The sequence below is a fragment of the Lithobates pipiens genome, unplaced genomic scaffold (genome assembly GCF_037356315.1).
Source record: "Lithobates pipiens isolate NorthernLeopardFrog02 unplaced genomic scaffold, aLitPip1_a1.2 Scaffold_1, whole genome shotgun sequence".
Taxonomy (NCBI): Eukaryota; Metazoa; Chordata; class Amphibia; order Anura; family Ranidae; genus Lithobates; species Lithobates pipiens.
The window spans coordinates 69,616,665-69,633,370 of record NW_027507685.1 but is presented as its reverse complement, the minus strand read 5'-3'; the positions used below and the strand labels follow the sequence as shown (position 1 = coordinate 69,633,370).

Genomic DNA, 16,706 nt, shown 5'->3' with positions numbered 1-16,706 from the left:
AGCATGTAGTGTGCTTTTGCTGTGATTTGCGTTTTGCATCTTTTAATCAACCCAACAACAAATTGGCCAAAAAAAAAGAATGAAAAAATGCAAAGCACATTAAAAAACGTGAGGAAAAATACATAAAAAACGCGTGTGCAAAAAACGTAAATGCACTGCAAAAAGCATTGCAGAAACGGATCGAAAGCAAACTGCATAGGTGTGAGGCATGGGTCAGGGACTTTTTTAAACACGAAACAGTGCTTTTCTTTGCAGAAAGCATGTAGTGCATTTTACTGCGATTTTGCGACGATTTGAGTTTTTAAATCTGCCTAACAACAAACTTTCAAAAAAAGCATTAAAGATGCACATCGAAAATTGCCACAAAATCGCGGTAAAAAACACGGAAAGCACCGCAGAAACGCTCATAAGCAACATGCATAGATGTGAATCGAGCCTTACAGTGTAGAGGCAGCTCCACTGCAACAAAGCATTTTTACTTTCCCTAGAGTTAAGTTTTAATTTTGAGAATAAACTGCTCCACAGTGCCTGCAGCTTCACAGGTTAAATGTCCACAACAACCTGGTGACAGAATTATGTTTGTTGTATTATTGGCCCATGTGTGGCATCAGATTGGATAAATGGCCCATGTGTAGCATCTTAAACCACTGACCTGGAAAACATTAGGCCATGATTTCTATAGGTTTGGGAGTATGTATTTTGTTGTCTTGAAATGGTGTTCATCACCAATTGACCAGATGTTCATATTCTCCTGTAAATGCACAGATCAGATAAGTACGGTAGGATGAGCCTTGTTCATGAGTGTTCTCTGTTATATATATATATATATGTGTGTGTGTGTGTGTGTGTGTGTGTGTGTGTGTGTGTGTGTGTGTGTGTATGTATATATACAGCGCCTTGCGAAAGTATTCGGCCCCCTTGAACTTTTCAACCTTTTGCCACATTTCAGGCTTCAAACATAAAGATATAAAATTTAAATTATTTGTGAAGAATCACCAACAAGTGGGACACAATTGTGAAGTGGAACGAAATCTATTGGATATTTTAAACTTTTTTAGCCAATAAAAAAACGGAGAATTGGTGCGTGCAAAATTATTCAGCCCCTTTACTTTCAGTGCAGCAAACTCACTCCAGAAGTTCAGCGAGGATCTCTGAATGATCCAATGTTGTCCTAAATGACTGATGGTGATAAATAGAATCCACCTGTGTGTAATCAAGTCTCTGTATAAATGCACCTGCTCTGTGATAGTCTCAGGGTTCTGTTGAAAGCGCAGAGAGCATCATGAAGACCAAGGAACACACCAGGCAGGTCCGTAATACGGTTGTGGAGAAGTTTAAAGCCGGATTTGGATACAAAAAGATTTCCCAAGCTTTAAACATCCCAAGGAGCACTGTGCAAGCGATCATTTTGAAATGGAAGGAGTATCAGACCACTGCAAATCTACCAAGACCTGGCCGTCCCTCTAAACTTTCAGCTCAGACAAGGAGAAGACTGATCAGAGATGCAGCCAAGAGGCCCATGATCACTCTGGATGAACTGCAGAGAACTACAGCTGAGGTGGGAGAGTCTGTCCATAGGACAACAATCAGTCGTACACTGCCCAAATCTGGCCTTTATGGAAGAGTGGCAAGAAGAAAGCCATTTCTCAAAGATATCCATAAAAAGTCTCGTCTAAAGTTTGCCACAAGCCACCTGGGAGACACACCAAACATGTGGAAGAAGGTGCTCTGGTCAGATGAAACCAAAATCGAACTTTTTGCCCACAACGCAAAACGATATGTTTGGCGTAAAAGCAACACAGCTCATCACCCTCAACACACCATCCCCACTGTCAAACATGGTGGTGGCAGCATCATGGTTTGGGCCTGCTTTTCTTCAGCAGGGACAGGGAAGATGGTTAAAATTGAGGGAAAGATGGATGCAGCCAAATACAGGACCATTCTGGATGAAAACCTGTTGGAGTCTGCAAAAGACCTGAAACTGGGACGGAGATTTATCTTCCAACAAGACAATGATCCCAAACATACAGCAAAATCTACAAAGGAATGGTTCAGAAATAAACGTATCCAGGTGTTAGAATGGCCAAGTCAAAGTCCAGACCTGAATCCAATCGAGAATCTGTGGAAAGAGCTGAAAACTGCTGTTCACAAACACTCTCCATCCAACCTCACTGAGCTCGAGCTGTTTTGCAAGGAAGAATGGGCAAGAATTTCAGTCTCTCGATGTGCAAAACTGATAGAGACATACCCCAAGCGACTTGCAGCTGTAATCGCAGCAAAAGGTGGCTCTACAAAGTATTAACGCAAGGGGGCCGAATAATTTTTCACTTTTCATTTTTTTATTAGTTAAAAAAGTTTCAAAAATCCAATAGATTTCGTTCCACTTCACAATTGTGTCCCACTTGTTGGTGATTCTTCACAAAAAATTTAATTTTTATATCTTTATGTTTGAAGCCTGAAATGTGGCAAAAGGTTGAAAAGTTCAAGGGGGCCGAATACTTTCGCAAGGCACTGTATATTGGCTGTGTTCACCATGGAAATAAACAAACCTTTGAAGGACAGCGTGCTGCGGCTGCACTTTGAATACATATATGCATCTGTGAAAATCTTGAAGAAATTCCAGAAGTTCCATAATAGACCTCTGTTTTTAATGTGTGTGCACTTTTATTATCAGAACAGGGATGAGAATACATTTCCTGCTTGTGCACAAAAATATCAGCATGACTCAACAACACAGGATTTGTTCTGCATTGGCAAGGGTTTTCTGTTTCATAAATGATAATTATTGTGCATCTAAGTTTCCCTGGGCTAGATTCTTGTCATTGTCAAAAATGTGGTGAGAACAGCTAGCTTCTCATTAAAATGTATCTGCAGCAGATTTGCATGGAAGCCCATTGTGAATTAACATGGAATCTGTGTCTGAAGGTTCTTTTTTACCCAGGTCAATTTATATCCACATAGTAGTTAGTCACAATTAGCTGGACTTGTTCTGTAATGTTAACAGGGCTTTTTTGTTAGAGAAGAGGTGCATAAACTTACCCAACCCTCCCCACTTCCCCAAAGGGCATCGATGTGAGTCATTGTGCGCACCACGTTATGGGGTGGGTGTAGCCAAATTGCACTAACAGTGGGCAGGTTAACCTCTGCACCCCAACATCCACAGCTCACCTCTACACCTCCCATTCACTGCTCACCTCTACACCTCCCATTCACAACTCACCTCTGCACTTCTGTCCACAACTCACCTCTGTACCCCTGTCCACAGCTCACATCACCTGTGCACCCTCGTCCATAACCCATCTCTGCTCCCCCTTTTAGGCAACTCACCTCTGTACCTCCATCTGCAACTCATCTCTGCACCCCCTGTCCGCAACTCGGCTCTGCATCCCCACCCAGGAGCAACTCACCTCTGCACCCCCCATCAGTAATTCACCTCTCCAGCCCTCGTCTGCAACTCAGTTCGGCATCCCACCTTTGCACCCCATCCATAGCACACTTACCCCCTTCCAACGGCTCTCCTCTGCAACCCTATCCATGTTAACCCCTGTCAACAGTTCACCTCTGCACCCTTCTTCCACAGCTTATTTCTGCAACCTCCCCCCTTCCTCCAGCTTATATCTGCAACCACCCTTCCCCAACAGTTACGTTTCTTTAGCCCTCTTCCATATCCCACTTCTGCACCCCTCCTCAACTCTGACCTCTGCACATCCCCTAATTCCCTCCCTCCACCCTCCATGCTTACCTCTGCAAAAAGCACCCCTCAGCAGCCAGCACAGCTCTAGTGCCTCCTGTGGCTTGTTTTACCCACAGAGTGCACACTCATTAGTGGCTCCACCTCTGCCTATTGGTCATCAGTGGCAGTGGAATCATCATTCAGGGGCATCTGGGCACCAGACCACAACTCAGTGCACGATTCCCCCCCCCCCCCCCGCCTGCCCATGAATACAATGCTCCAGATCTGCTGTCCCTCCTGTATTCCCTTGTTGAGTGAAGGGGCAAGGAGGGATTCTGTCAGAGGCGCACTGTCACTTGTAATCACAGAAGTAAGGCTTTACACGTGACTATAGATGGTGAGCACACAGCCAGTAGCAGCGGAATGGAGTTCTGCTATGTATGGCTGAAAAAAAGGCCTGATATGTTGCAGAAGATTGGTATTTTGTTCATGCCATTTCTTCAGTTCAAATAAGTGTTAGGAACATTCCCCAGCATCTGCAGGCTGGATTCTGAGCTGTGTTGCCCGCGTCCAAAGATGCAGACAGCGAGGCTCGGCCCCGCTCCCTTATCACAGGATTTGATAGACAGCAGCAGGAGCCAATAGCCCCCACTGTTCTCAGCAAAGCCTGTAAGAGCAGGGAGAAGAGGAGACAGCCGCTACAGGTGGCCACAGTGCTGGATTGAGATCGGGCTCAGGTAAGTATAAAGGGGGGTGATACACATACTGAAACATTTTTTACCTTAATGCAGAGAATACACAAAGGTAAAATGTTTTTAGACTTTATAACCACTTTAGGCTGTCTGTACTACCTGTAGGGATATAAATGCTGTTTTATTGTCCCCTGACACTTATTAGGACTGAAGAAGTGGTTTGGATAAGTTGGGAAACATGGAATAAAATTAATCAATTAATATTCAAAGATATATTTAATGATACATGTGGGCATACGTGAAAAACAAAAACAATGCATCTCAGTAAATAGCATAAAAAATAAAATAAACATGATGGGTGAATCACATTATAGTTAGGAAACACGTTCAACATTACAGAACAAGTCCAGTAAAATGAGACTAACCACTACTAGATGCCTTTTGCAGCTAGAGGAGGTAAACATACATGTTAACTTATATTACCATCTTAGAGTATTGAGCGAACATTAAAGATAACCTAAATCATAGAAGCTGAGCTCCACCCCAAAAAGGCAGCAGTGGGCAAATTACTAATCACCAGTATTGCTTGCAGGCATCTTCCAGCTGATCTTAAAGAATTACTGACTTACCATGCTTTGTTCCACACTGTGTCCCTGTATGGAGGCAGGTATATTTCTAACGGAATAGGGCTTTTCTTTCCCAACTTTGACATGACCCCTGGTGACTGGAGGAGGAATAGTCAAGAAGCAGCAAGAGAGCAAAGCAGGGATCAGCCGAGATTTGAACCATGTATGGGCAGGCTTAACGTACCCAAGTTGATCTATCAATTTACTTGGGTACAACTAGCCTGTCAGATTTTACATGGCTATTGTAATCTGTGTTCTCCCGGCAGGGACAGCTCCCCCCGTCCCCCCGTCGGGAGAACACAATGGCTCAGCGGGAGTGATGCCCGGTTTAAGGTCCTTCTTTAGTTTAATGCACCTGGAAAGTACTAGAACTTTTGTGGGGCCAACACATTAAAATTTGACCTGTAACATATTGAATTCCATTTTTAAAGCACAGAGATCGGTCTACATTTTTTAACTTTATTAAAAGTTAATGTGTGATATTTCTTTAATTTTTATGAAGCTGCGGTGCTTAGAAATATTGGATTTCAATAAGGATTGAAAAATACGGACATGTTGCAGGTTTCTAAACTGCATTGAAGCTCATCCCAAGGCTGCGTTCAACAGGGTACATTGAAAATGTTTTCGCTCAAGTGGGAACGAGCCCTTAATTAAAAAAAAAGAAAAAAGAAAATAATGATGTTCTTCTTTCGAAATGTGAGATTTTTTACTTTTTTTTTATTAATCACTAAACTTCACACAATATATTTAAATACAAACATCTCCCAGAAACACTCATCCATATATTTCTTTACTATACACACAAATATTCACTTCCTTCCAAATATGTACAATAGTATATACAAAATTCATATATACATCATTTTAATCGTAACAAAACATAAATAAATTTATTACATCAATATATTAGATATCTATATATATCTATATATAAACAGGTATATATATACATTTATATAGATATTTTAGAACACCGATATGACTTGTGGATATATTCTATGGAAACTTATTCTGCAAGACAAAAATACATTCTGTGGACACGGTGTGTGACTATCAGTGTGCAATAGACAGAAATATGACAGCATGCAGTGAATACCTTCTGAAAGGATTGCTGGGTAGGCTAAGCTGTTCTAACGTCTAATGGAAACATATAGCGCATTCTATCATCTTAACCCGGGAGTTCCAAAATATGGCCCACGGGCCACATCTGGTCTGCTACAAGATTTTACAGTTCCTTGAAAAAGTATTCACACCCCTTGAAATGTTCCACATTTTGTCATGTTACAACCAAAAACATAAATGCATTTTATTGGGATTTTGTGTGATAGACCAACAAAAAGTGGCACATAATTGTGAAGTGGAAGAAAAACATTTTTTACAAATACTGTAAATATGTGAAAAGTGTGGCGTGCATTTTTATAATTCCTTTATTTTCAAAGATGTTTGCATATAACAGCCAAAGTGTACGATATATATAATAGCACATATGCGCAGCAAAGAAAAAGGGTCATACATGAGCAATCCTATAACATCACCCCCAAAACTTTTCAATATAAGTGGCCCTGAGGCCATAAACCGGTTGTGTAAATTGTAGACTACTTAGAAATCTGGGTGGGCGGTCATCGAGTAACTACATAAAGGACCTACTACATATAAACACATATGCAAAAAAATAAATAAATAAAATAAGGTAGGGCAAAGTAAATCAAAACTTTGAGACAACACAACATGTGATATTACTGCCCTATGGGTCGATTAGCTCTGAAATGGGACCATAATGCGATTACGATATGCATAAAGATATACAGTTATCTAACCAAACAACCCGCAACCGAGCTAAAAGTGTAAATGTAAATAGGGGGTACTGTAAAAAGGGGAAAAGGTTGGTAGAGCGGATGTCTCCAGGGCATAGTAGGAACAGAATCAGAAAGACAAACGGGAAGGCAGATTAGATAGATAGTACCACTCGTCTGGGTAGCTGGGCAAAATTCAAGAAGTTAGTCTTGTTGCGCCATTTCCGGTAAATAGGCATCAGTATACACATAGTGATGCCAGGGTCTCCAGATCTCGTGGAAGGTGTCCTCCCGGTTGTGCAAGGTGGTGGTGAGGTCTTCCATATCTCTTAGTTAATTTACTTTAATAAACCACAAGGATTTGGATAGGGGGGTTCTCAGATCTCCAACAGAGATCCTTAGCCGCGTTGCCTTAGCCGCATTCAGCAACTGGATGGTAAGGGAGGCTTTGTATTTCTTGATCGGTCTCTCTGAAAGATGGAGTAGACATGCCGACGGGTTTCCCTCCAGGTCTACATTTGTCAGGTGTTTGATCGTGTCGGTCACTTTGCGCCAGAAAGACTGAAGTTTAGGGCAATCACAAAAAATGTGAAGCATCGTTTCTTCAGTAGCGCCACACCGCCAGCACAAACTAGGAACCTGAGGGAAGAAACAATGTAAGGTAGTGGGTACTCTGTACCATCTGGTCAAAATCTTATAACAGGTCTCTTGGACTCTGGTAGCTATGGATGACTTTTGGGAAAAGTGAAGAATCTTCTAATTCTTGAATTGAATACCTAAGTCGAATTCCCATTTAGAAAGGAAGGGTGGAACAAATCTCTCTGCCATGTGAATCAGAGAGCCATAAATCATTGAGAGACTGTGACTGGACTGCCCCCCCCCCCCCCCCGGTGGCAAGTGTGTTCCAGTTCCGTGAGCTGGCGAGCTATGCCTGGAGTCCTGAAGCGTCCCAGGAGAAAATTGCGTAACTGAAAGCCACTCCAGAAGTCAAAGGGAGGATCCGTGGCAGATACCCCTGTAGCGGCGGCAGGTTGACCGTCGGACCCACAAAGTCACAAAAATGGCACCTCCCACTCATGTTTAATCGCAAGAAATTAGGATTTTGAAGGCAAGGAGGGAATTCAGGATTCCCAAGTACTGGTGCAATGAGGTGAGCTGCTCTGTAGTAGGCTTTCACATCTGGTAGAGCCCACTCCACCCCTTTGATTTGCAAGATGGAGAAGTTATAGTCTAATGCGGGGCTTACAATGCGACCAGACGAAGTTGCGGAACAGTGCACTCACTCGCTTGAAAAACACTGGCGGGAGGCAAATAGGAAGAGCTTGCAACAAATACAATACTCTAGGTAAGAGTGCCAACGGATGAGGTCAGCTTTAAGATGGATCAGCAGTGGGGAAAAGTTTGGCAAGTACAAATTAGAGGGGTCGGAAGTAATATCAACCCCTAAATAAGGGATAGAATCGGTCGCTCAATGAAAGGGAAACATTGAGCGTAGTGAGTTGACCATGTTCCCCTTCCCAGAGATGTTAAGGATAGAAGATTTGACTTTGAAAAAGTAGAGATCACCATACTCCTGCAAGGACCGAAGCAGTTGCGGGAGGGAGCTAAGTGGATTTGTTAGGAATAAAAAAAAGTTGTCCACAAATTCTGCCACCTTATGCATCCCTGAGGCTTTGTGGTAGCTAGCTATGTCAGAGTCTGCCCTCACGGTGCATAGAAAGGGCTCCAAGGTGAGTATAAATATCAAGTGGGACAGCCCTGTCGTGTACCATTGTGAATGTTGAAAAAGTTGAATCTTGTTTAGCTGACCTTGACCACGGCTGTGGTATTAGAATAGAGGGACATTATCCAGCCTATCATAGAGGTCCGGAGACCAAGGTCCAGTTTACCCAGTCGAAGGCTTTCTCTGCATCCGTGGACAGTAACAGAAGAGGCCTTCCAGATGATCTAGCTGCATGTATCAGGTTTACCACCCAGATGGTGTTGTCACCTTGTTCTTGGAGGGGCACAAAGCTTGCCTGGTCTCTGTGGACCAGACTTGGAATATGCAGGATCAACCTATTGGCCAGGATTTTTGCAAACAGTTTTGTGTGGTGTGCATTTGTATTCAGTCCCCTTTACTCTGATACCCCTAACTAAAATCTAGTGGAACCAATTGCCTTCAGAAGTCACCTAATTCATAAATAGAGTCCACCTGTGTATCATTTAATCTCAGTGTAAAAACAGCTGTTCTGTGAATCCCTCAGAAGTTTGTTAGAGAACCTTAGTGAACAGACAGCATCATGAAGTCCAATGAACACACCAGACAGGTCAGGGATAAAGTTGTGGAGCAGTTTAAAGCAGGGTTAGGTTATAAAAAATATCCCAAGCTTAGAATATCTCATGGAGCACTGTTCAATCCATCATCCGAAAATGGAAAGAGTATGGCACAACTGCAAACATGGCCGCCCACCTAAACTGACAGGCCAGGCAAGGAGAGAATTAATCAGAGAAGCAGCCAAGAGGCCCATGGTAACTCTGAAGGAGCTGCAGAGATCCACGGCTCAGGTGGGAGAAGCTGTCCACAGGACAACTATTAGTCGTGCACTCCACAAATCTGGCCTTTATGGAAGATTGGCAAAAAGAAAGCCATTGTGAAAAGAAAGCCATAAGAAGTCCCATTTTCAGTTTCTGAGAAGCCATGTGGGGGACACAGCAAACATGTGGAAGAAGGTGCTCTGGTCAGATGAGACCAAAATTTAACTGTCTGGCCTAATAGCAAAACTCTATGTGTGATGGAAAACTAACACTGCACATCACCCTGAACACACCATCCTCACCGTGAAACATGGTGATGGCAGCATCATGTTGTGGGGATCCTTCTTCAGCAGGGACATGGAAGTTGGTCAGAGTTGATGGGAAGATGGATGGAGCCAAATACAGGGCAATCTTAGAATAAAACCTGTTAAAGTCTGCAAAAGACTTGAGACTGGGGCGGAGGTTCACCTTTCAGCGAGACAACAACCCTAAACATACAGCTAGAGCTACAATGGAATGGTTTGAATCAAAGCATATTCCTGTGTTAGAATGGCCCAGTCAAAGTCCAGCCCTAAATCCAATTGAGAATCGGTGGCAAGACTGGAATATTGCTGTTCTCAGACGCTCTCCATCCAATTTGACAGAGCTTGAGCCATTTTGCAAAGAAGAATGGGCAAAAATGTCACTCTTTAGATGTGCAAAGCTGGTAGAGACATCCCCAAAAAAGACTTGCAGCTGTAATTGCAGTGAAAGGTGGTTCTACAAAGTATTGACTCAGGGAGGCTGAATACAAATGCACCCCACATTTTTAGCATATTTATTTGTAACAACTTTTGAAAACCATTCATCATTTTCCTTCCACTTCACAATTATGTGCCACTTTGTGTTGGTCTATCACACAAAATCCCAATAAAATACATTTACGTTTTTGGTTGTAACATGACAAAATGTGGAAAATTTCAAGGGGTATGAATACTTACAATGTACTGTATCTGGCCCCGCAGTTAGGGTCAGTGGCAAATTTTCAATATGCACAGACTGAGGGTTCAAGTCAAAAGAGGATGTCTAAGGTTTCCACCCCCACTCCCCCGAGTTATGCCCCCATTATGGGAGGTCCTAGGAACCAATGTTGTGCTTGCCCCAGCATATACAGGTAGACAATACTTCCTCTGTCCACACCTGCTTCCACCTTGCTGCTAGAGCCATACTTTACGCCTTATAGTAGTAAGAGGGACTCTGATGAGGACCCTGATATAAGGGTGACTTTGAGGGACCCTAATGTAAGAGGGACTCTTATGGGGACCCTGATGTAAGGGCGACTTTGAGGGCCCTGATGTAAAGGAGACTCTGATGGGGGACCCTGATGTAAGGGGCGACTTTGAAGGACCCTAATTAAAGGGGGGACTCTGATGGGGACCCTGATATAAGGGGGACCTCCTCTGATATAAACAAATAGAATTTCTGTCTAGTGTCTACTAACTTTAAAACCAAACTATGACAGAGGATGTTAAAAGAAACCTTGCTCTATGACTGCATCATATTCCATTTTAATGCATACCAGATTTGCTAGGTCAACTGCTTGACCCATACAAAAACACAAACAGCATGGAAATCCGTAAACAGAAATGACTGGTAGTATAATTACACCTACCAAAGGTTTTGATTACTGGAACCTAAAGGAGCAAAAGACTGCCAAAACGGGTTAGCTTCCTGAAATATAAGTTTTAATAAAAGTACAGGATTAGGCTGAACTTGTGTGTTTGCCATACAGAACAGAGTAACAGTTTCACTCTTTGCAGGCCCGCTGGTTGCTTATACTCACTTTTCCTTTGCTCCCCCACCAGAATGAAGTGAAAATGCCCTGTGTAGGCTCCAAGTTAATCTGTTCAGAGCTTTTACAGGGCTAAGGACTGCCTTCATGTACCACATCCTAGGAGGAGAGAGTCACATTTTCCTCTATACCCAGAAGCACTGACAATTTCACAGTGTTACAAAGGATGATCGGTGCAGCAGGGAAGAGGAGGGAAAATGGGAATAAACAGCAAGTGGCAAGAAACTAAATCAATTTGTTGTTGGGCTCTACATATGGCTGCCTCACCTAGTCTTGTTTTTTTAACATGCAACTGGGCAGGTTGGCATGCATGCCCACTGATCAAAAAAGCTAATCATTGCCAGAGTTTGTTCTTTTTTTCTTGTGGAAAAATTAAGTCATTACAACTATGTGTAATTCAGCTTCATGCAAGCTGAGTTAAAAAGCCCCACAGATCTGGTGATGATCAGAACTACAACAGCCAACTCTCATCTATAGTAAATAGTCAAAAATCTGCCAGTCCTGAGTCTCTCTTAGGACGGTGACACTCTCGGCCATTTATTACACAAAAATTGTCACTGTGCTCCTTCCCTATTGGTATGTTCTTTATATACTGTATATATATATATATATAATGTATAATATATGAGTGCTTTACCCTTATGGAATGGAATGCCCATATCAATTGGTTTTTCCAATCGCCATAAATGACCAAATATGTAGCAGATCATTCCAGACCCCAGCCAAGAGGAAGAGTCAGGTGGTTCTATCTACAGGTATTTGGTTTTCTTTAGTTAAGGAACAAGTGCAGTTGTTTGGGCAAAAGGCTCTGGTTCTGCTGTTTGCCACTAAGGACATCACATCCCAGGCAGTTAATTTAATCAGTACCCAACTTTGCTGGGTGTATGTAAACTCTTGTTTAAACCAGGAATGTTAGGATATTTTTATTTACTATTACTGTATATAGCTTATTTTGGAAAATGCATAATGTATTAATTTCTATGGAAAATACCAGACATTTCCCAGAAGAAGCTAGTCATGTTGACATGTCTGCATTCCATCCAGGCAAAGCAAGTTCTATAAATACAAAATACTAAAAAGAGTGAGCGCCAAGTCTATCAGGCAGTATTATATGAAATAAAATTAACCAAATGTCTACAAACAGTTGAATGTGAGATCCCAGTACAGCTTCTGAAAAGCGTGAAAAAACTTGGCAGTACTTTTTAAGTATTTCACATGCTGCCTTATTCAGTAGATGCTGGTAACTGTGGCATAACTGAGCCTACTGGGTTTAACCAAGGTTTATAAGCATTTGATTAGGCAGATTTTAAGTTCTAAAAGTGATAATTATTTTTGAAAACACCATTGGAAGTATACTGTATACTATGTACCAATATGTATTAAGTTAGTTTTACTTACTTGCCTTAACTTATCTAAGGCTGCATTCACATCAAGCATTTGCTAGAAGTGTGTTATTTTGTGCTTTTTCTTGAACATTTTTTGTGTAACAGCATAGGGCTTCCCTGTGCATGACATACTGTATGTGACAAAGAAGCTCATGCGTCTTTTTTGCACATATGTTTTTTTACTGCTCGTTTTAGCATGTTTGTCGCATGTTTGGCAATGTGCAAAAAATGGGAGTTTGCTGGCTGAGTTTAGGGTGTCATTAAGAATTAATGGCCCCGCAAGCATGACATGCATTTTTCAAGCATTTCTACACGTGTTCACAGAACACACAGATGTGAACGGAGCATAAAGGATTTAGCCACTAATTTAGTTTTGAGTGGAATACTTGAAGTATGCCAAAAAGTTGAAAACCCCACATTCAAAAATAAACAGAAATCTCACACAATACTTACTTTACCACACATGCATATCTGTCATTCACTACACAATGGACAATGTCTAATTACTGACATGCAGAACCACATCCATCATACAAACTGTCCAACCCACTGGATATCCTGTGACTCTATTCTCTCTAATAAATAACCTGCAAGACACACATATATATATATATATATATATATATATATATATATATATATATATATACATATATATATATTCACCTCATTGTACTGAATTATTGAATTGTCTTTGGGGATTCATACATATTAATGGGTAACTAGTACTGCCAATATTTACCTTGATGCTATGTCTGCAAGCCTCCCTGCACCAACATCTTCACCCAGTCTGTTTCTGGGTTTGGAATCTTTGCCCATTTTTATTCAACCTGGCACTGAGGCATGCCAAGGATGATCTGCTTTAAAGCATATCTAAACCCAAAAACAGAAATTTAAAATATTTTCAGCAAGTACATAAAATACTTGTTGATCTTGCCAGAAATGCAGTGTCCTAGTCACTTCCTGTAAGCTTTAAAGACAAGAAAAACAATGTTATCTTTCTCTTATAAACTATGAGTCCCTTCAACTACAATGTACCAGACATGTCTCCAACTATGGTTGCCTCCATGGAAACAGTGGAGAAGTGAGTGTAGCCGCAAAGGGACTAAAAACGAGTAAACGCCAATATACTGCATTTTTGTTTTTGAGTTTAGATATGCTTTAAGTGCCCAATAAACAGTTTACCTGTGGAAGTTTTGAGTATTGCTCAAATACACATATTATCTTTTCTTTGTTCTTTTATTCAAAGGTCAACTGATTAAATGGAATGATTAAATCAAAACTATACTTTGTCAATGAGGAACAAAGCAACAAGATACATTTAATCCCACTCTCTACTGCATCACATACTCACCTTCACTCCCCTGCTGCTCTGTTTAACCCTGGGAACAAAGAAATACATGGTACATCTGGGTGTAGAAGAGCATGCAACTTAACCCCTTCCTTTAATGTGACAGTGCTGGTGATTGGCCCAGTGATGCAATATGGCAATGGGTAGGCCTATGTAAGTTCCAACAAGAGAGACCTGGAGCTTAAGCAACTCACAAATGAATAGAGTGGAGGCGGAACAAATAAAAGTTGAACATTTGTTTCTTGGGTAGGAACATTAAAGTGAAACAGTTGCATTGTCCTGCATGGCCATAGCAGAGATTTTCCTTAAAGAGATAATTAGTTATATGCTGTGAACGAAGATGACAATGAACCTTGAACCCTTTGCAGAAGTGTATGCATCCCTGGTGCCCAACCTGTGGCCTGGAGGCACCATGTGGTCCTTTGGTACTGTTGTGCGAACCTTGGATCAGAGCAGTCTGAAATGGAAGTGTGAGCACTGATTTGAAAAGAGTAGTAGCAGTTATCTTTTACTAGCCTCGTGTAACGGGTCCACAGTCTCTCACTGTTTCCTGCACTATGTCTCAAGCCTCCAATCAAGCAAGTGGCATGTCCACAGTCTCGAATTATAATTTCCTTCAATGTGTCTGCAGTATCTCTCAGCTCTCTCCAGCATTACATATACAGTACTTGATTAACATGTGTGGCCTTTTGGTGATGACAACCACTGGTAATAATGTTTGCAACCTAAACGTTTCACACCATCTATAGAATATCAATCATCTAAATGCACACTGGGCGTTTAGCCCCTGCATCAATTTACAGCGTTCTTGTGTGCTTGGGAAGCACAGGTGAAGCATCCAGTCCCGTTGGCTGCAACCTGTCAAAGTCTATAACAGGCTGAAATATGCTGCTGCAGGTTGCTGAACCAAGTTGTACTTGTGTATAGAGAAGTATAGGTTAAGAGACTTTGAAAGACTGCAGGTAGAGGGGCTAGACTCTGCACCTGTGCCTCCCGGGTTCACAAAAATGCCCAGAGTGCATGAGGCCTAAACAGTTCACAAAAACAGCATATACCAATTTACTGTAACATAGTTAGCTATGTTAGGATAAACATTTTCATTATATCTTCTATAAGCTCTCTTTATTTATGTTCCAGAATCACTTTACTGTATTGTCAGGTTCTTTCTATTCTTTCCACACATTGTGTGCAGCCTCCCAATTATAGACATTTTCATTTTCAGTTTTGGTAACAGATACCAAAAAAACATTGCTGCACAATTTTTACTGATATGCAGGTGTTTTATGCAGACTAGCTATTAAGTACTAAAGGAGGGAAGGAGAATATGATCATATGGTTTACAGGCCACAAAGAAAAATCTTTGGCGGGAAGTATCTGTGGTTAATTTAGAAGCAGAATCGTAACCGATAATAAGCATGTTTTGCAGTCAGAAAAGGGAAAAACTGGTGGAATCTATCAGAGACATCAAAGTCCCGGTATAACCAATTTCATTGGAGAGATGTATATAAAGTTTATAATGCAAAATTATTCCTACAAAAAAAATCTAAAATATGGAAAAACCATCAAGTACATAAAAATGTTCAGAGGTCTCAGCGCTTTTCCATGAAAACCCTCAACTACAGTGAAAAGATTCACACGTCATGCAGCTTATCCACAGCAGCTAAAAATTCTGGTTAAAATCATAAGTGAACACTCACAGTGTGATCATAAACCTTAAAGTGCACATCACCTACACACAGTGGAGTCGGCCATCTTGTGTGTTTAATCTACATTCAAGAGAACACAGTCTATCAAATACTAGGGAGCCAGAAAAACTACTAATGCTTTTGGCCAAGGTTCAGGCACCTGGTTACTTGAATTAAGACATGCGTTCATTTTAGTCATTCTACCTAAAAACTCACATCACTGAATACAGAATACTGCAGCAAAAACATTTCTGTGTCAGACTTCTTTAAGACATTTGTGAGAAAAAAAAAACATCTGGTTCAGATTGAAAGCACACTGAATTGTCTATAGAGCAATATCTGTTTCGGGGCAGTGATATTCATCATAATGCTCAAGACATGTAAACCTTAATTGTTCTGCCTCTGAAAGTGAAATCTCAAGGATGTTGCTCAGAGCAGAGGAGGCATCATCCACGTCAAGGGCCAAGTCCAGATGTGCCAGAGGTATCCCATCCAGGATGAGTTTGGTTTAGGTACCTGTAAAATTCAGAGTCAAGGTATTAAAATAAAATATAATCTCTATATTAAATGAGTATCCATCATTTTGTACACTAGGCTGCCAAAGAGCAGAGTAGGAAACGTGATTAACTTTTTAAATTAGGTGAAATGTTAAGACACAATATCACATACGTGGTTCCTTAATAAATGCATATCATTTTGCTAGTGTTATAGGTATAGGGGAATGAGGTGTAACTGACAATGATATTCTAAGTCAATGACAGAAAAATAACAAAACTAAAGAGTGAAAACTGGAGAAGCACATGTTAAAAATGAATTACATTTCCATCTCCAGCTTCTTTGTATCTCTATTGCTAGGAACTGCACCTTATTTTCTTGCAAATGAACATCCTATTACTGCTATTAAAAAATGATAAGATTGGGTATAAACATGACGCAGGCAGGTCTTAAACTTGGCAGTTCTACCAACTGCCACTCCAATGTCCACTGAGAGGGCCTCAGAGGATATTAGAAGCACTGTCACTGAACAGTGTTAATGTATTTGGTGGCCATCATGTCAGGGAAAGTCAGGCCCCAGTAGCAATGTAAAATTAAATCAGAGGGATCTAATTCAGAGGTGCCAAGATCCACCAACAACTGTTCCTGTGTCCATTGG

At 41.2% G+C, this 16,706-nt stretch overlaps 1 protein-coding gene across 4 annotated transcripts in view; it reads right to left on the bottom strand.

Annotated features, from left to right (window-relative positions):
* Positions 1–5,688: 5,688 nt before the first annotated feature.
* The window catches only part of DMPK (DM1 protein kinase), an 89,637-nt gene continuing 78,619 nt past the window's right edge, over positions 5,689–16,706 (bottom strand). For 3 of the 4 annotated variants that reach the window (XM_077455773.1, XM_077455765.1, XM_077455787.1), the window contains one exon: positions 5,689–16,069. Coding sequence is in view for 2 of the 4 variants with exons in the window: in XM_077455765.1 (XP_077311891.1) it covers positions 15,983–16,069 (87 nt within the window). In the remaining 2 variants the exon portion in view is untranslated. The remainder of the gene's footprint in view (positions 16,070–16,706) is intronic. The other variant, XR_013262891.1, reaches the window with a different exon arrangement.